This window comes from Aythya fuligula, chromosome 3, assembly GCF_009819795.1.
Source record: "Aythya fuligula isolate bAytFul2 chromosome 3, bAytFul2.pri, whole genome shotgun sequence".
Classification (NCBI taxonomy): Eukaryota; Metazoa; Chordata; class Aves; order Anseriformes; family Anatidae; genus Aythya; species Aythya fuligula.
In genome coordinates, this window is record NC_045561.1 from 91,907,025 (window position 1) to 91,930,479 (window position 23,455).

The following is a 23,455-nucleotide window of genomic DNA, read 5'->3' on the forward strand; positions in this document are numbered from 1 at the left end:
GTATAGAAAGAATTCTAGAAGCATTTCTAGAAGTATATGATCAGATACTAGACTTCATATGTTACCATATTAATATTTGCATTCAGCAGAAACACATCACCTCAATATGGAAGAGGGTGGGTATATTTTTATTATTATTAATTTTTGTCAAATTCTTTAGTGACTCAGGAAAACTGAGGAAATCAACCAAGAGGAAGTTCTCCATGTCTTACAGAAAATACTTGTCTACTTTGGTAACAGGCTCTCCTGAAGAATAGCTGCATTAGCTAGTATAGCCTAAAGCTTATGATTGTGTACCTACCTAAGTACTGAGTTCATTGAGAAACCTCCTTCCTCTTCCTTTCTTATGCCTCTCTTCTTATGTCATTTTTCTTCTACTTATATATAGAAACTGATGTTTAAGAGAGAAAAAGATATAATCAGAAACTGAAAAGGTAGATGGAAAGAATCATTACCTTTATGCATTCTACATTCTTTACCTCAGCTATACATGTGCTCTTTAAAAATTTCTCTGAGTATAGATATCCTCTTGTATAAGCAAGAGGATAAAAAGCAGTTCAGTTCAGCAGTTCATTTAGCAGAAAACAGGCAGCAATATCTATACATAAAAGGTCCAGCTTCTTACATATATATATATATATACAAAAATAAAATAAACAAAAAAAAAAAATGATAAAAAAGGAAAAAGGAAAACAAGACAAGCACACTTTGTGCATAGAGACATGGAACTATTTTTTAAAATGGTCACTAGTCAAGATGAATTACAGCTATGATCCCAGTCATCTGATATATAAATTGAATGGCATATAACTGGAAAGGGAATAGGATAGATGGAATGGAAAAAAATCTGAATCAGTTGGAAAACAAACAACTTAAATCAAAAGACCTATTTGAAATAGTCTTACGCAGCAACACTTTATTTTGGGAAAGAATTATGCTCTTCATCCTTCAGCTCTGGAGACCAACACAGAACTAGACTTTAAACTAGAGTGAGTGTGAAGGCAGTGCTGGTGGACAGCCTAACTGCAGTTACAGTAGACTGGGTTATATCTGCTGTAGTGTCTTGTGCCTGTTCTCCATTGTCAGATATAATACTTACATTAAAACCAATGGTCATTCAGAAAAGAAAGCCAAAAAAAAAAAAAAAAAGAGAGAGAGAGAGAAATCACTTTTTACAAAACATATTCTAAAAACTGTATTTATGATTTATTTTTTTTTCTTTTTATAAGGCTTCATCAGAAAACTTTTGGAAACACTGTAAATGCTGCAGTCATTTTGTGCCTGCACAAGTCTTTTCTCATGAAGGCAGTCTGTTTGGGGAAATTACTCCAAAGACGCTCAATAGATGTCTATTCTGTATTTTAAAAAATGAATGCTTGTGATATTGTCATGAGCAAGTTTATGTTAAAAGAATACAACGATGAAAAATTGAAAGTAAAGCAGCAGATTAAAGTAGTTTTGCATAATGCATAAAATAAAATAATTTTAAATCCGTTTATCTTTGTATTTTGATATTCCTAAAAGGCAAATATAATTTTATGTTAGTTGCTGTTAGGTGGTTGACATTTGCATAGTTTGGGAAATATCACTGCATTACAGATTTTTAATTTATTTTTTTTTTATTTCAATTCCTGCTGATTTCCCTTTTACTTATGGTATACAACATTTATAGAAATGTATAAAAATGTATAACTACTAAACATATTTTGTAAATCTGTAAGTTTGAATTGTCCTTGAAATGTCATAATTTAAAATAATAAACCAAAATTCTACAAAATTAAGATCAGAAGGCAATATTATTGTTAGTCATTACATGAAATTAGTATGATACTGACTGAGTTGGGACAGCACTTAAACATGGGTAACTATAGCATAATCTGTCATTAAATTTCATTTGCTCGAGAAAAAAAAAAAAAAAAAGATAATATATATATGCGCATATATGGAGTATACATAATCATGGAGTTCATAGTGCTTTGGAATGACTTACTTGGAGAATTAAATAATAGCAAGATGAGATTGCGCTTCATGCTCTGTTCAGAAAAAGAATGACTCATCCATCCATTTGCTCCATGAGTGAACTGAGCTTTGCAATAGTTGGGACTAATACAACACAGCTCCTGAAATAAAGCAAATCCATTTGCTCTGGCACAAATGGCAAATAAACTCCATCATTATGAGCAGATTTAACAACATTTGCTGAGCTTTTAACATTTTTGTTTTTATTACTTTATAACTGAAGCTGGTCAAAAACAGAAAACATTTTTCACAAAATTGCTAAATGTTTGTCTGACTTTTAAATTCCTCTCCTTGAAGTTTCCTGACCTACTCTATTTATTACACATATCTCTAAAAGACCCATTACCAGAACTACTAAATAGTGAAAACTTCTTCAAAAAACCTGTTGAGAGCATTAAATGACTTTGCTAATGTAGAGAAGCAAGGAAAAGATGGGGAACTTGCTAAAAGTTTTGAAATTACTTATGACTTGAAAGTCATAAGATTTGGGTTCATATTGATTTTTCTAAACTGTACAACTTAAGGGTGACAATGCTATTTAAAATATACTGATCACCTTGGCCTTTTCCTTCTGTGTATGGAAAAGAGGATGGCAAAAGTCTTTCATGCATGAAATTCTATGTAGTCCATAAGAAATACATTTTTGAAATTAACTAAAGAAAAGGGATGGGAAGAACTGGACTCCAGAACTGGAACAGATCAAGCTTAATGTGTCATGAGAATATTTTAGGACTTGACATGCTCCTAACTACAAAGAGAAAATAGGAATTTAAAAGCATTTTTTTAGAGGACTTGTGTCAAGTGACTTATAAAGCTAGTACAATGTTTTTTATAATTCTGAGCTGAAAATGTCTGTATTGACCATTACCCATTTGAAAATTGCATTGACATATACTCAATTTTCATCAAGAAATAGTGAAATATGGTGAAACTTACAATATTTTACCATGGCTTACATTTAATAAAATGCTAATTTGATTTTTAAATTATTATTTGGCTCTTATGATCCTTCTCTTGTGTGTTGCTACAAGTCTTAAAATTATTCAGTGAATTTTCCAGAAAATGTTTTTACTATCATCCTGTAAGATAGAAATGTGTGTGGTTCTATTATTTCCTTGAAAATAGATAAATCTTTACAAATAAGTTGAGTACCATTTCACAGCCATCTGCTGAACTAGAATATACATTGTTAAAAGAAATTATTTACTGTCTAATTTGTTTGTCTGTTTGACAATAGTGGTAAGACTTGCATTTAATTCTAAATTAGCCACCTAACTGCTGCCTACATCTTAGCTCCCTACATCTTAGGTGCCTACTGAAATTTCTGCTTAAAATAGGGATACTACTACTAGTATTACTCTATTACTCTCTTTACTCTATTACTAGTATTTACTCTATTTACTAATTTCTATAGTAAATAGAGAGATTTAGGTTCCTTTGAAGCTCCAAAGCTACGCTCGTTCAAGGTCCTGGAGGACAGTTACTTCTAACCCCATCTTTAAAAAGTAGTACTTTTTAAAAACTCGTGAGTTGCTGGTATTGAATTCTTTAAATGGATATAAAATGGACAGTGAAGTATGTTTATATTTACAAGTATGTACGTTAATAAAGATGTCAAAAAAAATATAGTGTCAAACCATTTCTCATGTCAGGTTTCATTTTAAACAAAATTTCTATGATATTTGACTATTGATAAAGAATTAGTCAAACTCTGAATGAACTTTTAACCTTAAGAAAATTCTTGAAACTTGTTTAGTGACCTTTTTTTTTTTAAAAAAAAAAATAATAATCAGAAGTCAGGTTAATTGATGATTTGCATGTTCTGTAGTTTTACACATTTTCTTTTTAAGATTGCCAGATGGATGTCATACAGAGATGATTTACCTGGGATTTTCTTTGTGCATTTCTACACTTTGGTAAGTAAGAGGGAATTGGCTAAACTCCATGGCTATATGATGTAAATCATATGATGTAAAACATATACCTCATATGTATATGAGGTATATGTTAAATCATATGCTGGGTTTGCTCCATATCACTTGTTGCTGCATTGCAATAGACCAATGGATTAGTAAAGTATAACTTTTTCTTGTTACCTGGCTGTGAGCTTTAAGTACCTGATCAATAAACTGCTTGAGCTCAGGTAGGTGTCACCATTGGAGGTCAAAATGGAAACAAAATTAACAAAATCAAGCTATTAATTAATCAATTACAGATAAATATTCTCTGAACAAAACTTAAGCTAAAGTGTTCCCGCCCCCCCCCCCCCCCCCCCCCCATCCTCCTCCCCAAGAAACGGATAAAAAGCTAGAAATGTATTGGGAAAAATAAAATAAAATTGTATTATTAACATTCTTCTATACATGCCTAAAAGCCTTCCTTTCTTTTCTTTCTGCTTCTGATGAAATTTCACTTTCCAAACTAAATTGTAAAAGTAGCTTGTTTTATTCAGTCTACAATTTCCCATATGCAATTTATTTTAATTATTTCTAGTTTGTATCATTTTTATCCTCTAAACAATTCTTTTCTCACTTTGCTATAATATTTTCTTGAGGTATTTATAGATTTTCTTACATTTTAGACAAAATACATATATACATTCCTTTTTTTTTTTTTTTTTCTCAGAAAAATTCTATAATTTTAGTTTGAATGTGGTCTGACTTTCTACTTCCATATGCTTGATGCAGAATTATTTTATCAGAATGTCACTTACATTTTTGGTGAAGATTTATTTTTTCCTTTTTTCCATCATCTGTTATAATGACAGATTCTTCTGGCCACTTTTTTATCATACACTACTGAAATCTGCTGGAATTCATGTGCACTAATGTTATGTACAAGCTAGATAATTAGGTCTAATCTAGTCTTGACTTGGTATCCGGTGGAGGGAAATCAGTCTTTGCAAAGGATGACTCATCTCATCCAAAGATATGTACCTGCAGGTCAGATGAATAGACTACTGGAAGAAACTTTCATCCCACTGACTCTAAAGGGTGCTTATAGTGACTGCAGGAGGCTTAGGTGTCTGAATTTTACAGCTTTTTTATCAGCTTCTTTTTACCTCAGTTTCTACATCTGTTGTTGCTTTTATTATTGAAAATAATAAAAGAGGAAATTTAAAGAGGAATATTTACATAAAAATAAGCCTATGAAAACCTTTGTCTTTTTACAGGTAAAAAAAAGTTTTCTTTCCAAAATCTTGTTTAATGGAATAACGGTACCCTGCCATTATTTTGTGTATTATCAAAATGTTTCCTAACTGTCATTTAAAGTTCTGGAATTCCCTGGCATTCTTTGAATACACAGAAGGAATTAGACCAGTACAAATAAACACTTTTTCCTAACTACACTGCCATCTTGAAACAAGATAGTTGAGATTTAGGTGTCAAAATAGTAAAATGAAAAATTCATAATATGACAATATAGATTTGCATGTGTTATTTGCATTGTTATTCCATAATAAACCCTCAGTAGTTATTGCATTGGTATGGTTATCCTTTAAAAGATAAATTTGTATTGAAGGGGAATTAAATACCAGGAAAGGATGTCACAAACAATAAATAGTAAGGAAGAAAGTAGAAGAAAGATACAAAAGGAACCATTTTGCATTATGTGAAGAGGAAAACTAAAAAGCAGTGTAATCAGAGGTTTTATATGAAAAGTGACTGTTCTAAATCTTGGAGGGAAGGATGAAAGTGGAATTCAAACATCTATTACTTATTGATTGTAGTAAAGTTAAAGGAAATTAGTGGAGACTGTGCTGCGATCATGGAAAAGATTTTCATGAAAGTGCTTCAGCTACCTGCAGTGGATAAGCTGTAATATAAAGATCAGAAGGAACAGCAGAGATAAAAATTCAAATATGAACAAGCAAAATATAAAATGTAGTGATTATCTACATGGGGGAAGGAGAAATTGATAGTTATGTCACAGATCCACAACTTCTCTGCCAGTTTTGGTAGCATCACAAAGAAGAAAAAGGAGAGCATCCTAGACTGCATTTTTTTTTCAGTCCATTTCTGTTTAAGCATTTTCTTCTATCTTCATCTGTTATTTTATGAACGGAGATATCCCAGCTCTGCTGAAATGATGGTCTTTCTTCCAAATTCAATCAATCAGTGTGTTGGACCATAAACCTGAGCCTTTTGCTGCACACAGTACTAGTCTGAAGGAAAACTACAGTGAACTTGTTAATGGATGTTTCCTTTCAGAAGTACAACATGTGAAGCTGTTGTCAGTGGGAGCTGCAGGGTGATCCCTGTGAGAAGGGTCTGGGGCTGCCCTGTGGTGGACACAGCTGTTTCCAGTTGAACCCACCACTGGACAAAGCCCAGTGCACCATCCCAGTGTTCTTGTACATGGAAATGAGCATTGCATTAACAGCCTATGTGTCAATGTGCCCCATAACAAACCAGTGATCCACATCATCCAAAGATTAGTATCCACAGGTCACAGTGCAGAGATCAGATGAAGCCTGGATATAGAATGTATCCTAAGAAGGAGTTAAAGTCAAGAGACATTCCCTCCATCTTGTATATGCATTGTTGCTTCCTTATATAATTCAATTATATCATCATTTATCAATTATAATTCCACTTTAAGGAAAGAATGTGGTTAGACGACAGGATGAACAGGTGACGGGAGAAATTTCCTAGGTTTTTAAACCTTATCGACAGTCAGTTCAGGAACAAGATGACCTTTAATCTTACCTAAGACAGGTGAAACAGAGAAGAAATTTGAAAACAAATGGAATATCTGAAATGGAAAATTCTTGATAAATTTGATCTTTGGTGCATTACATCCTATGTGTACTCACATGCCATAAATAAATGTGTTCATATAAATTAATATAGTGGGTTAAATGTGATGTGTTAAAAGGGTAAGTCATTGTCACTGTGCTGGCTCTCCAAGTCTTCATATTTTTTAATAAAAGCCTTTGGAAAGTTTGGAGATTTTTCCTCCAATTTTTGCTTCCACTGCCTTTTGACTTCAGTGCTACATGATAATACCCAGCAGGTATATTTAGTTGTCATTGACAAAAATCCCTGGTGATATATTTAGTGTATATAGTTGGCATTGGTAAAAATACATGGTGATTTACGTAGTCAGTTACTTGTTCTATCTTTAAATAATTTATAATCTGGTATGCTCTGATCCTGTTAATTATCAGACTTAGTAATAAAATACAGTACAGATAAACTTTAATTTGGCTTGACACTTCAAATGAAAAAGTTGTAAAATGTGTCTTTGGTTTTTAGTAGCTATGAAAAAAAATTGATCTCCAGCTAGCAATGAAGTCATGCTTGAGGTCTATATTTCCTAACTGACAGATTTTAACGATATATATATATATATCATATATCATATATATATATATGAGGTCTAAGGTAAAATTGAGAAAAGCATCTCAATGGTTTTGCAGCCTAAGTGTCACTGAAAGTCAGTTTATATCTTTCTGAAAACTGAACTTAGACAAAACTCGTCTCTGTATACTTGGCTCTAAAAAGATCTGCATGCAAACCTGCTCTCTACTCCTTTGACCTGAAATATTTTGATGACCAAATATTTTGATGAATGTAGCACTTCCCACTGCTTGATAAATTTCAAGGTGATTAAATCAAAACTTCCAATAATTGAAGGAAGTTAAGTACTATTCTTCTAACACTACAGATGGAAAGCCCTCAAGCTTTTTTTCTGTATGGTAAGACCATATGGTAAGTTTTGAAGGCTACCAGACCAGGATGGCTTCTGAGTCAGGATAACATAAAGTGGTCTCGAGGATACTTTTAGAGAATACACCTGTCACCAGTCTTCTGTCTTTTTGAACAGAAGCCTGATTTATTCTGATGGAAAGAACCACATTCTTTGAAGACATAGGTGATGTCTCAAGTAAGACAGTTCTGAACTGCATTTCTTGCTCAACTGTTAACCAGGAAAGAAGAACTATTCATGCAGTAAATTGGACTAGGGTAAATTATTAATAAAATATCTTAGCTTGGCTTTATTTTATATGTTTTCTTTTTTTTTTTTTTAAAAAAAAAAAAAAAGAACGACCTATGCCTTCCCTTTATGTCGACACCCAATTTGTAGAAAAACTGACTGCCAATTAAATCATTCAGTTCTGTTATCAGTCTTCCTTGCTTCTGAAGTGTTTGACAAGTTTCCTGAAATCAAAGTTTTCCTCCTCCTTCTCTTTCTTGGCAGCGAATTTAGTTCTCAGGCATGTATTTATTTATTTATTGTTCCCACATGAAAATATGGTAGCATAGTAGCACTTCAGTTGCTGACATTTTCCACACATTCTTGAAAACACCTGTAGTCCATCAATTATACTGTCCATGGAGTAGAAATTGTGTAAAGTTTGCCTGCAGTTACACTGTATTTTGAAAATTTTACAGACCTAATTTCTTTACAATTGTTGTAGAATGTCTTCAAAACCTTGTGGATAAATTTATAGACTGTTTGTTCATCGGGGACAAAAAAAAAAAAAATCAAAGCAGCATAACCAAAAATATCTTGAGACAAACAGCAGTGGGTAATACAAGAACTCTGAGCATACTATTGCAGCAGCCATTAATTTGTTTTGAATAAATGGTAGGTTAGTAGCCTTAGTCTAAGAAATAATTGTACATGGTCATTGAACATAACGCAACATGTTGTTGCCGTAGACTTTGTTTTTGAGGTTCTTGAAGTTTTAACAGTTTAATATCAGTTAAGTATCTTTTTTTTCCTCTCAAAATCAAAGACATGCTACCAAGTTTTCTGTTGGAGGAAAATCCTGAAAAAATATAATCAATATTAAATGTTTACTGAAAGCTAATTAAAAACAACTAAATTCTCTAAGTAAAAACGATTTTATTTACTCCAACCGTAGACGTTTTAGTTGCACAATAGCTTTAATTCTGTTTGGATGTGGCAGGTGCAGATAGCTACTCCTGGAGGTGCAGCACGGCATTCACTGGCAGAGATAGTCCCTTCCCCTCAGGACCGTCAATGTCCTGCGCTGTCTCCAGCAGTGCGCAGCAGCCGCGGGCGGACATTTTCAGTGCGCTGCTTAAGCATCCGTGCCTGCTTGCTGATGCTCTGATCACATCCTCAGGGGAGACGCTGTCTCGCAGCTCCAGCACGGGCATGCTGCCGAGGCCACGCCCCGTTAGCAGGGCACCTCCCCGGTCCCCGCAGAGAGTTGGCAGACCGGGGAACACGGGGAGAGGGACAGAGACCGGTGAAGCCGCTCCTTGCCCGATGGGGCGGGAGGCCGAGGGCAGCACCGGCGCCTCGGGCTGGCCGCGGTTTCAGCGCCACAGACAGTGTCGGACGCGGCTTCAGCACCACGGACAGCGCTCGTCCGGGTGGTTCGGCACCACAGACAGCGCCCATGGGCGTTTCAACACCACGGACGGCGCCCGTGGTGTTTCAGCACCACGGACAGCGTCCGTGAGGGGGGGGGGGGTGTTCAGCACCACGGACAGCGCCCGCCTCGGTCGGGTGTGGGCGCCACGTTCCGGCGATAGACATGCGGACACGGACAGATGGACAGCCACAGTCCCAGGCGGGCGTGCACAGCCCCAGAGCCCCCCACGCAGCCGCAGGTGTGCCCACGCGGAGAGGCACGCCGAGACACAGGGGCGCAGACAGGCGCACGGCCGTCTCTCCCGCACAGACACAACACACCCGCGCACGCACCCGCACCTCCACCGCAGCACACGTGCTCGTGCCCCCCGCGGGCAGCCCCGGGAAGCAGGGCATGGACACAGCGGCGCGGCCAAGACACAGGCACACTCAGTGGCACACGCATGCACACGCCCATACCCCACATGTCCCGCAGGCTCCCACGGCCACGCACGGCCACTCGAACACACACACGAACACAGACACACACACATATACACACACATACACACACCCATACATACACACAAACACACACGCGCACACACCCGCACACCCAGCCCCACGCCCACCTCCCCGGCGCTCCTCCCACCCCCGGCGCCAGTCAATAGCGATGCCGATCTGCCCCGCGGGGTCCCGCCCCTCCGAGGCGTCCCCCACCAATAGCAGCGCCGCGGGGCGGGGGGTCCGCCTCGCCCCGCCTCCCTAGTTAAGGCGGCCGGGGGGAGCGGGTCGCTCACTGGCGGGTGGGGAGGAGGAGGAGGAGGACGAAGAGGAAGGTGTGTGGGGGGGTGGCCGGGTGGGAACGAGCAGTGCGAGGCGCACGGAGCCCGGCACGCGCACGGCCCCCGCCCCCCGCGCAGTGAGGGGGGGAGGCGGCGCCGGGGGGGGCGAGGGCAGCGCCCCGCCGCGGGAGGGGGCGGCTGGGGCTGCGCCGCGCTACGCACCTGCGGGGCGCCGAGCGAGGCGGGCGAGGAGGAGGAGGAAGAAGAGGAGGAGGCAGCGGCCGGAGGCGCGGAGCCAGCCGGCGGCCGCGCAGCCCGCCCCCGGCTTGGCCAGCCGGCGCGGCCCCGAGGAGATGGAGCAGGAGAAGTACCTGCCCGAGCTGATGGCAGAGAAGGACAGCCTGGATCCCTCCTTTGTTCACGCCATGCGCCTGCTTGCCGACGGTAAGGCTCCGCTGCCGCCCGACGCGGCCCAACGCCCCCTATCCCATCCTATCCCGTTCCCTCCCAATCCCATCCCATCCCCGGGGGATTCCCGTGGAGCCTTCCCGGTGGGAGCGGCGACCGGCGGTTCCCCTGGTGGGGCTGGGCAGGCAGGGCTTGCGGGGCTCCCGACTGCGTTTTGGGGCTCCTCTTTCTCGGGGAGCTCATCGCTGCTTGTTCCCTTGGTTCGAGGAACGAGGCTGTGGTGCTGCTGGCGCTATTGAGCCTCTCATAGGGCACTGCGATGGGCGCTGGTGGCATGTGGCTCATCAGCTTCGCGGCACAGTTTTGCCCAGGACGTGATGATCTTCGTTTGGATTCATGTTGTGATCCGGGATATGCTGCTTGTAGCGTTTGGCTCTGCACCCTAGTTAATCCTGCCCACCTCACTTTAGTCGAACTGGTTCAGGGAATATTTAGAAAGTTTGCAATTTCATGGGTTTTTAGACAACTGCTCGGTGTAGTTATTGAATGTAGGCCTTGTAGTATAGTGCCTCAACTTCCATGGAAGTGTAACCCAGTGAGTTCTCCTCACACTTCTCTGTTTCTTCTGAGGTCCCTAGTAGTCATTTAAAAAATCCCTGTTAAATCTGGAAAAGAAGTGACAAAGGACGATACATAAAGCAATACAAGCGATTGAGCGTTTAGATGAGATCAAGGCAAGAAACCTATGGATAGGCCCTTGAGGGAGTCACAAATTCAAATCACCTCAGTCAGGAGAAGTGAATGACTTCCAAAGTTCTGTTACGTTTTAGGGACAATCAAACTATTTAAAACTTATTATGCTGGCAGTAAATGTCCTTCCCTGTGTCAGCAGTCTGTGAATTGTCTTCCTTAAATACCTGTTCTATTGATTGTGAATGAATGTACTGAATGTCCAGGTTTTATTGGAGTGCTCCTATTTGATAGCTCAGAAATTCAGGGTGAACAAATACATGTTCTGTGCACCTTTTTAATAACTATCTTGCTGCTGAAGCGACAGATATATTACTTTTTATGGTTGTTTTTCTAATAAAACTACAAGAAACATAGAAGTCTGTATTTCCTATCGGGGTGTAGTTTTTGCACCTTGCAGTTTAGTCTTTTCCCAGAGGGGGGAGGTATCTGCTGAGTGTATGCATGCAAAAGATAGAAAATGCATGAAGGACATCATTGAAAGTGTGCAAAGTAAAGTTTTTAAAATAAACAAGACCAAAATGAGTATTTCTAGGAGTCAGATTCATGCAGAAATTGTATTTTGAGCAAATGTGAGACTGAATAAAAGATTAATCTTCTGTTTTCCTCTTAAGATAACGAGGACTAGGTATATGTGGATTTTTAAAAGATGAAGGTGAGCTGTCTGTGGAAGCTGTAGGGAATGCTAATGTCAGATTCACACCAGATACCTGGCATTATCCTTCAAAACACCATCTGTCAAGCTTTCTAGAGATTCATTTTAGAGTCTAACATATGATAGCTATTGAAACAGTTTCACTAAAGTAAGAGTATAACTAGTTAAGGAAACGAGTGAATGCACTGGATGCTGCTGGATATAAATAGAAAGAAAATGCACGGAAAAAGCAGAATTTTTCTGATGCCAGAAAATAGGTGCAAGGATCTCTGTAATACTGTATTTCTAGGATGTGTTAGCAATGAAATGATGCTTCTGGGCTTCTATTCTTTAAAAAATACTATGTGAGCAGTTACATCACAATTGCAACTAGGTGTTGCTTTTGTGGTGTACTAAACTGTCATGATTGCCAGTAGATTTTGTATAAAATGTGTAAGAGTAGCTTTGAAGGTTTTGGCTTCAGAGCTGAGAGCCTCAAGCTTTCACTCTGGCTTGAAGTGCTGTGATTTTTCATGTCAGCAGCTAGAACCTGGAGTTGAGAGGATTCATGCTGCTGTGTGAAAACACAAAAGGGCAAGTAGACATTACAGAAACATGGCTTCAGTTATGACACTAGATTTACTTGTAAAGATAAAACCTCACTTTTTCTCCCCAATAATTCTTTGCTTCATTATGTTTATTTTAAAAACAAATTTCTTACGGTTTTTGATATCTAGGTCTGTGTGTCTGTGTTCTGCAGGTTGACCAGTGTCAGATGCCTATTTGAATCAGTAGATATTTAACCCTCACCACTGAAAGATGATGTGTAGAAGTAATTTACATTAGTCCCTATCTAGGCTAGAGCCTCCCTTTTGCAATGTATGGTGAAACCCACAGAACAGGGATGCTTCCTGAGGCAGGGAATGCACATGCTTATCAGACAACAAACAAAGGTGAGAAAAGAGGTATTAGTGCTACTTATGTATAAAGTGTGAATCGTAAAACACAACTTCTCTAAAAATCACAGGTGAATTCTGAAAATGAACCCAGCCTCTTAATGACCAAATGAATACCTGAGCCAGAAGACGTTATTTCTCACTGCACCCCCGCATTTCCCCCCCCCCTTCCCCCCGGGTCATTACCTGTTTTGTGTAGGAATAGCTCCTAGTATACTATGATTGTTTCATAATTAGAAATGGAAAAGCCATTTATATTTCCTATTAGAAGGATGTGTGTGTTGTGGATGGATGGTGATCTTTTGCCTCTGTGTGCATTAGTTTAAAAAAAAAAAACAAAAAAAACACACACACACACAAAAAAAAACTTTTTGCAAAACGCATTGAGCATTTATACTTATACTATGACCCAGTCAGCAATAGAACCAAAAGACCTCTTCTAATTGTAACTGGTTGCCAAAACCTGAAGGATAGGCAAATCTTTGCTCTTTGGAAAGGGTTTTTCTATTTTAGTTGTAATATTCTGTGTAGCAGATTGTTTCATGTTTGTGCCCGGAAGAGATAGGTGAAAGAATCACACTGTTTTGTGGATAGTTTTAAACGATTTTATTGTAAACTGTTTTTTTTTTTTTTTTTTTCTTAAGTAAGATCATACTGCTTCTACTGATGGAATCTGTCCACACATGCTAGATCAGGATAAATACTTGGTCAGATGAAAAATGTCAAAGTGAGGATAGCATCTTTGAGCAGTACCTTTTGTGCATGAGTTGTGTTTGTCACAGCACAATCTCAAGATCCAGCCATATTTCAGGGCTGTTCTGGTGCTACATCCCATTGCAGTCCCTAACAAGTGACTGACATATGCTGTTTTTGCATATATGTAAATCACTTTTAATGAAAAGTGTCAGTTAACTGCTTATATGTTGCTTGGGACAAGCCAGCTTTATATTTGTAAATGTGACTTTGGAAATCTCGTACTGTATATTATTAAAGCCATATCTTTGTTTTCTTCTACAAACACATAGGAGAAAGACCTATTGGAAAGAGCTAACTAAAGAAAGATCATCTCTCCCCCTGGAAATATCAGCATTACTCGGGTAATGAGGTAGCTAATTTCTCTCTATGTAATGACAGTACAATTGACCTCAAATTGTCAGTTGGCATTCTGAAGGCAATGAGAGCCAGGCCTTTAGCTCTAAACTTGAGTTAAGTCCCTAGATTATTCCATGTGGCATAGCATGAGTTTGTTAAACCTCCAGTCATGTCAGTTAGATTCATATAGCTCAGCTTCATAAAGCTCCTTGTAGGACAGGGCATGATTATTTAAAAGATGTATAATTACTTAACATTTACACCCAGTGAGCATTAGTAATGTCTTTCATACAACAAGGCTGCAACAATTGTTCTAGCTAGCCTGAAAACTGCTGATGTAATGCCTTATGTTCAGGATTTCAACTGATATTTTTATATACATTGAACTTCTTTTATTTTGGGGACTTTTGGAGATTAATTTGCTTTTCATATGTGAATGCAGATTTCATTCATAACTGTATGTTTCTATTAAAAACCTTTGGGAAGTTTTAAGGTCACATGAGAGTTATTTATCTTGGTGATGTAGAAAATTAAGGTTGTATTCTTAGCCTAAGATGTGAAAGGCTCTTGGTCAAACCTGTGACCTGCGAAAGTCAGGCCTCTGATACTTTTTTAGTTTTCTGTAACAAACTACTTGTGAAAAGATACTTACAAATTTTATTAGCTTACTGTCTCTTCAAGTCTTTGAAGTAAAATAAGATTAATATCAAATGTTAATGTAAATACATAGATTAATATTAATTTGTGAGCCATCAGTTTTCTGCTTATTGTGTTGCTTTTTTTCCTGATGCTTATATCTGATGAGAAGAAATCTGTGTTCACAGAATGCTTTATATTAATCATTGTTTACTTTGCTGTCCCACAAAATGCAATGTGAATGACTGGAAAGTTGACTCAGGAAACGTGCTGATGTTTAGAGCCTGTATTTCAGAAATCAGTTTCATTAAAAAAAATAGATTTCCAGACCTATTATTTGGATCTTATTCAGTAAAAGGGGATAACAGTGCAAACTCTAGATGAATACAAGGTACTTATTTTGGTAAAGCAGCTATGTGCTAGGTATCAGAGTCAATTCAAAACTTATTGAAGTTAATAGGAATCTTTCTGTTGCCATTTGTGGGCTAGCTGGCAGTTCTTACACAAATATGATGTATTAATTGATGCACTTAATATATATGGAATAATGAAAAAGGATATTCTATCACTAGTGCTGACTTTTGAAATGAATGTATGTTTCCGTCTTTAAATGTTTTTTTAAAAGGTAAATTGTTGTTTTACTGTGGTATGACAGCATGGTGCGTGTTCATAATCTTAAGGAAATGGTCTGGCCTTGCAGAATGCAACGTAGATAAGTCCCAGGGGATAACTGGTTTTAGCAAAAACAACATAGCATAAAATATTAGACTGAGTAAATTAAAGCAACCTTTGTGAGTTTATGTTGACCCTACGTTGTTAGTCACAAAAACTGGGCTTCTTGGGGGTGGGGATGAGGGGAACATGTGACCAAAACAAACAAACAAACAAAAAAAACACCTCTACCTTGCAGAGGTCTGAAGCAGTGTTTAGGACCATTTGATCTGTGATCTTAGAAAGCACATCCTTTGAAACACAGTAAATTTCATTACAAAGAAGGAACTATATCAGTGCAATAAATGAAAGCTAGATTCTGATACCCTTATGTGAAAAGTAGTGCTTCACTCTTTAAACGGTGCTATTTGAATCAGTGGAGCCGCTTAAGGTGTGATTCAGTGTGGGAAGTAGAATTTAGTACCAACTGTTTAAGAGAAGGTCAAAGGCATTTTCTGAGACTGAGGCTTATCTGGATAACCATAGCCTCAGCAACACTCCAGAATGCACTGGTTTTTGGCAGCATGAATGTTTTACTTGGAAGGAGAAGAGAGGTTTTATTTGTTATGGGAATTCCTTTAGAAAATTTATTTCATTCTCTAGCTCTCCTTGGTGTATTAATTTGGGGAACACTTACCACAATTGTCCATTTCCCTTCCTTTGTGCATCAAAATAGATATTTTTAAGCTGAAGAAACTCAGAAATTGATATAAGCAGCTGGTACCAAGACAAGGAGGAATAGCTAATTACATAGCTGAATAGAAAATGAACTGTTAACTTCCCAAGCATTTAATACCTGCATAATGTGTGGAATAATAGCCATTTGTAACCAGGAGGTGGCATGGTTGGGCTCCACATGCCAAAATAGAGCTTCATGTCCCAGCACCTCCTGGGAAAGGGCCAGTATGGACCATCAGGTACATCCTGTTCTTGTGCACTGGATGTGTGCTTTTCTTGTTTTAGCGATATGCAGACAACATATACTGATGACCAGATTTGCTATAACAGGCTAGTTGCCTACAGAATCTGATAGGTTCAATAGTGACCAGTGCATAAGACTCCTGAGAAAGGCTAAAACATGTACATAAAAAATATGTCTACCTAGCCCACTAAGCAATGCAGGAAGAGTAAAAAAGCTCTTTCATGATATCTGCTGAGAGACAAGTTTCAGGCTCAATATATTGGATCTTATTTCAGAACGTATAAATATTGCTGTTGTTGGGTAGTTCCTGTACAATGCTTGGTAAAGTAGGAGCACATCATGCTTTCCTGTGCCTGGCAGCTGTACCTTAGGCTGAAGGCACTACCCTGATGAAGCAATGTTTCCTTGACCTGCAGGGTCACTGCAGTAATCCTGCATTTCAGTACAGGGTGAGTGTGCCTTTTTTTTTTTTTTTTTTTTTTTTTTAAAAGGCAATTTTTAACTGTTTCAGTTCAAATTTCTTTTCAACAAGCTACTGAATTTGAAGAAAAATTCAATGTCCTCACAGCTGATCTTAGTATATATATTTCTCTTAAATACTCTTGAGAAAAAGTAAGCAATTATTAATCCCCAAGAAAAACATATTTTTAAAGCATGTGTAATAGAAGCTGTTTTGTGGACTGATCCTGCCAAAGCAGTATGAAGGTATATGTTCATCTTTTGTTCACATGACATTTTTCAGCCCTTGGACGGGTGTTGTGATTTAGAGCTCCATAACAGAATAGGTGAGGATGTGGACAGTTTATAAAATGGAATAAACTTTAATGGAGCTACAGTACAGTCTTTGGCATGTAATCAAATAAGAACTGTGGAGGAGCGGACAACTAAAGAACCTTGACATGGGGATAGAGCTCTGAGGTGCATGATAGATGGAGATTTGATGTTTTTTCCTTGTACTGTGTACCTTCAATGAACACCCTTTCATCCGGAAGCTGAAAGTTAATACTGAATTTCAATCTGATCTTTGAGATCTCTAAATGAAAATAACTGCCTAAGAAATACGTATTGTTATTACTTCTCTTGTAAAATTATTCTTTTTAAATCATCAGACAAAAATAATCCTGGTTATTATAGTCTTCCGTAAATTCTGTCATATTTTAATTAGAAACCTGCTGGAACTGAGTACAGCTACTTCCTTATCCTAGAAAGGCCGTCCATAGTGGAACTAATAAAAGCTATGAGGATAAATTATCTAAGACTTTTGGTAAATTAAGACAGAAAAAAAAATCACCTAGAAAAATATGTCTGTTCTTGATTTCCAACTTTTGCTATTAAAATTACGTTTTTTATTTTGAGTACTAAAAAAATTATCAAGAAAAACTCATAGCAATGTTATTCTAGTAATGCTGAAGGTAGATCATCTACTTTTAAGTAAGATGATAAAAAGTTTTGAGGGTCATATGTGGTTCAGCATGATATAACAAAAGCCATCTTAAAAAAACTCAAGAGCTCTGCTTGCAGTGGGCCTTTCAGTTTGTTTTTCTTGCATTAGCATGATCCAAAATGTAAAAGACAGAGGGCAGGTCACTGCTGCCTTTGAATTTCTATGCACCTGCTAAAGTGTGCATCAATAGAACAAGAAACTGAGGCTAGAGTAAAGGTTACACCTAGAGATGTAAAGCTTAAAAGCTTTTGATTTATACAATAATTTGAATTCTGGAAATTGATATGGCTATTGGAGAAAATATTTTATTCTAGCCAGCAAAAGATTGATTTATAATGTATGTTCCTGCTAATCTACAATCTCTGCTTTGAATCTGTAAGGAGAAAAATTCTGCTAGTTCTATTGCAGAAACAGTTTGGATTTGCTAGCTGGTGAAGGCAGCAGTGTTGTCAGCAAAAAAACAAAAACAACAACAATGTAAGGATCAGAGCTGGTGGTTCATAACCAGTCAACTTCCAAAGAGCAGCACTGGGAATGAGAAGAAAAAATGGCTCCCCTAGGAAATCCAAACACTGGAGTAAGCAAACCAAGTCCCACTTTGACAATAACTCCTAATTTAATGCCTTCAGGATTTCAAATACAAGCTTTCCAAAGATTTTTCAAGTGCTTGAAGTTAAAGAACTTGCTATGAAATCAGGGACCCTGTGTATGTTTCAGAAATGGCTTTTTGATGTTGAAGAACTTAGTTACCTTCTTACTTCTTAAAATGAAGATTTTTATGCTCCATGTTTCTGAATATCAGAATGCTTATGTTTCTGATATTTCTGATTGTTTCTGAGCAAATTCATTTCCGGCATTTTCTCTTTAAGATTACAGTAAGCACTTGATGCTGTCTGGGCATTGTGCCACATATTCTCAGTGGTCAGGGAGTGAACTCTGTAGCTGGGAAAGAGTCAGACTTCATTTTTCCAAAATACACAGGACTGTGCTAATTTGCTGTAGCTAGGAAGTTGCCATCCCTAACTTACCAATTTGCAGTTAAAACTGATTATATATATATATTTTTTTGCGACCTCTACTGAAATAAGCAGCACCAAACTCTTAAATGACTTACTGAATTACTGAAATGACTATGTTGGCACTCAGAGGCTAAATTTAGGACTGATAACATGAAGGAGAATTGCAAGGGCCTTTTGTCCAATGTCTTCAGATCATCGTTCCTCAGAAAAATAGTTAATTTTGGATAAATAATGCTTATTATCCTAGTATATGCATGGGACTGAAGAACTGTCAATACATTTGCAATTAGTTCACTAATATTTGTGTGTAAGCTTCATACTTCAGTTTCATAAGCTTCAGCCTTATTTGAAAGAACTTCCCACTCATACATGCAGATCAGGATAAATATATGAATTGTATCTCCATGTTACATATTTACTCTTATGCTCAAAGCCGCCATTGAAAGGTTGCTGTGCTCAGTTCTGGTATTGCTTGGTCTCCTCTCTGATCCTTCACGCTTGTGTTTAACAAGATTGTCCTGTCTCTATAAATATGCTATTGTGGAATGTCCTGTAATTCACTCTATTTTATTTGTCAGGGGTCCCCCCAAATGCTGTATTACTGCTGTAAAGCAGTAATGTGTGGCTTTATTTGCTACAAATAGTATAGACACAAACAGAACAGGTTGCAAAATGCTGTAAGAAACTTTTAGTGATTAGTGGAAAAAGAAAGGGATCCCTAAGTAAGCCGGGAGTGTCACAAAACAGGTGCTCATGTTACATTTTTGTTACCTTTCTTTTTCCATAAGAACTAAACTTTGAGGTTACCAGGTTATGCACAAACCATCAGTTCCAGTGTTAAAGTACTGCCCCAAAGTCTATGAATAATCTGAAATATGTTGGGTGCAAGGGAATTACGAGACTAAGCATTTCCATTGCTTCAAAGGTTTTGATTGTAATGCTTTTATAATGAGGAACCATTTGTACTGTCAGCTGTCTGAGTGCTTCTTGTGGTGGGGGTGGAAGGAGATATCACATTAGAAAGTGGAAATGGACCAGCTTGATTTAAACATGAAGCATGAGCTTGATTTGATTCTGCAACTGTATAAACACTAAGAAGTCCTGAGTTGGAAATTAATTCGGGACTAATGCCAATTTTTGGCTGCAGCTTTCTGCTGCTTGATAATTTGTCTCTGTCCCTTCTCGTGGCCTTTAAAGGTTTATGAATAATTAAAAAGAGGGAGGAACTGAGAGGAAAGGAACAGAAAATAAAAGAATGGTGGAAAAATGAGAGAAAAACAAGGGCAAATTGTTACAGTAATAAAGGAGAGTAGCAATACAGAAAAAGAAAAATGAAAAAAAAAACACACCTTATTTAATAGGTATAAAATGTTCAGCTGCTTTAGCTTGAAGAAACTTGTGACAGGAATCTCCAACCTTTGAACTTCAGTGAGGACTTCTGAAAGCTTTCAGTTAAGTTTTATTCATCTAAAATGGATATATCAAAGCTGCTGATAAGCATTTGAAAAACACTTATCCATTTATTTAAGAAATTAAGATGAGGTTCATGTCTTTTTGAAAAGCTTCTGTGAATAATTATCATTTCAATACTGCTGTATTTCACGTGTTTAGGGATGCTATAGGTGTCTGTGCCATATATATAATTACATTATGCAGGAATTCAACACAATATTTTGCAGGGATGCTCCCAATTTTATATTAAACAGCAACTGAGATTTTTCCTTTTAACCTTTAGAGTTCTCTTGAAATATTATCAGTTAATATTATCATATTATTATAATATATATTATACATATACATGTACATATTATAATATTATCAGTTAATCTGTTTACTCTTTCTATTTTAAAAAGTAATACTGTTACACTGAACACCTTACAATTCTACTTATAAAGCTTGTCTGCTTCTTTCTTCAGGTAATAACCATTCAAACATTGCATTAGATCTTTCATCAGTGTTATGAACTTCAAGCTTGTAAGCCCTTTTATTTGCTTATCTCAGTAGCCTCATTACAGCTGAGAAGAACTGTCCAGATTCTGTTATTTTAGTACAGCTCCTCCAGCTTTTTCGTTTGCATTGCCTTCCCCTGGCAGCTGACATCTCCCCCAGCTGTGCTCCAAGCAGTTAATATAATTAGAGAACTTTCCACTCCTCAGCCACTTTCATTCTGTTTTATACTCCTCTACTATCCCCACAAACTCAGTTGAGTTTTTTAATTTTAATTTTTTCCATGGAGACTTGAGTTGGAAGTAAAGCTGGCAGCTTTACTGGAGAAGAATGTCAGAAACAGAAGAAATTATGGTGAGAAGAAAGTCAGGTGAGTGGATAAAGTATCTTTAGTAGAGAGGAGGATCAGTAGGTAGGGAGAAACTTGGAAAGACAGAGCAGGGCACATCAAAGAGGTGAGAATGAAAATTGGGAATTTTTTTCCCCTTAAAAGGCTATAGTGCTTATGTAGATGATATACTTCACTTACTATACACTCATCCATACATGTAGATAACTAGTTCCCATGTGTATATATTTTCCTACCAAAAAAATAAAAATAGTGGTACCGTAGTGCATTATCTTAGGGAAAAATCTTTACTTCTATGATTTAATTATTCATGTCTGTAGACCATACCCCTTTGTGCATACCCCAGTATGGAGTGGATAATTCAGTGTAACTGTGTTAATGGTGCTTTGAAAAGATTGTTTATCTCATGGGGATATGCACTTCAAGGTTTACTATTAAAAAAGTAGTGATTCCTGCATATCGTATATCAGTTGAGATAAATTTACACAGGTGTTTGAATTTCTAAACCTTCTTAAGTGTCCCTTAAGTTAAATGTAACTCATCTTCTGACAGAAATGTGGTTCAAAGTACACAAGTTGCAATTATGAAATAACTTCTCAGCTAAGGATGAGATGATGGTTAGCATTTTATCCATCTGTATGGGACTTAAGAGAAGAAAGAAGAGGTATGCCGAGATTAATTTGGAAAAAGTTTCTACTGTAGTCTCTACATGAGTAGAGAGTAACAACCTTCACAGTGATGTAAGCAGCAGGTTTTCCTGTGTCTTTAAAAGTAACATGTTATAAGTAAACTGAAACAAACAAAAAAGAGATGACAAAAACTTCAAACTGTAAATAGTACAAAGATTATATAAAGCAGTAGGTTAAAGAAAAAGGACGTGATTGGCACTTGTGAGATTAGATTGCTTTAAGGTAATATCAGTTTTTACATTTTACTGATGAGCCTGATAAAAGAAAACAGTTGCAATGACCCTAACTGGGCATTAAGCTTCAATAAATGCTAATTTTCCTATCTTAATATATTAAAAATACTTAAAAATACTTACATTTAATAAAATATTGGAAGGCTATGGTACAGCATATTTTTTTTTTTTTTTTTTTCTGGCTAGCTTAAACACTTAAAGCAGCATTCAGTAAAGGATAATTCAGGTTCCTTCTCTGGTCTAAAACATCAGTGGAGTAAAAATTAGGAAAAGATAAAATGCAGTAAGATTTTTTATTTTCTGAGTTGGTTAGCTGCTAGAGATATGAAATGTGTGAACTAAATTTAAAATGTTTGTCTTCCTGTTATTACCATTGACACTTGTAGGTAAGTGCAGCTTATATCTTATTTGGGGCAGATGTGTAACTGCAGTCCCCTGATTGCCTAGGCCAGTCTACTTGTTGGAATATATAGCTGTTTTTTTCCCTCTCACATGCCTTGGCTTCTTCCTCAAGGAAACAAGGATTTGGTATGGAGAGAAAAATAATGCTGTGTGTTGTAGTCTTGTCACAGCACTGAGTTGGATACAGCCAAGTCTACACCAGAGCTGAGGCTTACTCCCAGGTTCAGAAGCACAGACTTTTTCACTTACATTTAATGTATGATATGGTCAGTATTTCAAGTTAGACTGTGGTGTTTTTTTCACTTTTCCTTCCTTCTACAGATGAAAATCCTCAGGATGAATTAATCTGTTAGTTCATGTCAGTGTGAACCTTGAACTGTGAATTTATTAGGACAAAGCTTGTCATCAGACTGGAGCGTTCCTCAGTTGTTGCTTTAAACACCTGAGGTGGGGGGAGCACAGATAATAGTTATTGTGTCTTTCCCACAGTGATCTCTGTTCAATTTATTGTGTTAATTTTTCTCCCAGTCATGATATTTGTTTCTTGAGTCTTAACCCGGCACACTGGCTCTTTCTGTGGACATTCAGAATCTTCAGGTGTTTGTTTATTTTATGAAGATTTTATTGTCTTCAGTCTCAAAAATGGATCTTACTTCAAGACACCACTAGATGTATTGCATCTTGGCTTGAGTTTTTCTGTGCTGTTCTAGTTCCATGCTCCTTTTATTTCCCCTCCAGTCTCTTCTCATGGGAGATTGGCTTCTCAATGCAGTAGCAATATACCTTCTTGTATCTGTAATCTGAAGTGGTTGGATTTACATGTATTAGTACCCAATAAATGCTGTGTCATCAAAACTTAATATACAGTCTTCAGATACTTTCCAAGTCTTTCTCCAGATTCTAATTTCAGTTTTTCCTCTTATCTAAGATGGTTTAATTCTCCTGCTATTGGATAATGTGTTCTTTCTTAGATGATATACAAATTCTTCTACATTGTCAACAAACAATTACATATTTTAATTGGTTTGTACAACAGTAAAAAAAAAAAACAAACAAAAACTTACACACTCAAGTACAAAATATGTTAAGTATTATTTGCTGCTAAATTATATTAAATGTTTTTAGAT

At 37.4% G+C, this 23,455-nt stretch overlaps 1 protein-coding gene across 1 annotated transcript in view; it reads left to right on the forward strand.

Moving 5' to 3' along the window:
* The first annotated feature begins 10,374 nt into the window (after positions 1-10,374).
* Positions 10,375-23,455, forward strand: part of KHDRBS2 (KH RNA binding domain containing, signal transduction associated 2) — a 346,168-nt gene continuing 333,087 nt past the window's right edge. The window contains exon 1 of the mRNA XM_032184045.1: positions 10,375-10,580. Coding sequence (XP_032039936.1) covers positions 10,490-10,580 — 91 coding nt within the window. The 5' untranslated portion in view covers positions 10,375-10,489. The remainder of the gene's footprint in view (positions 10,581-23,455) is intronic.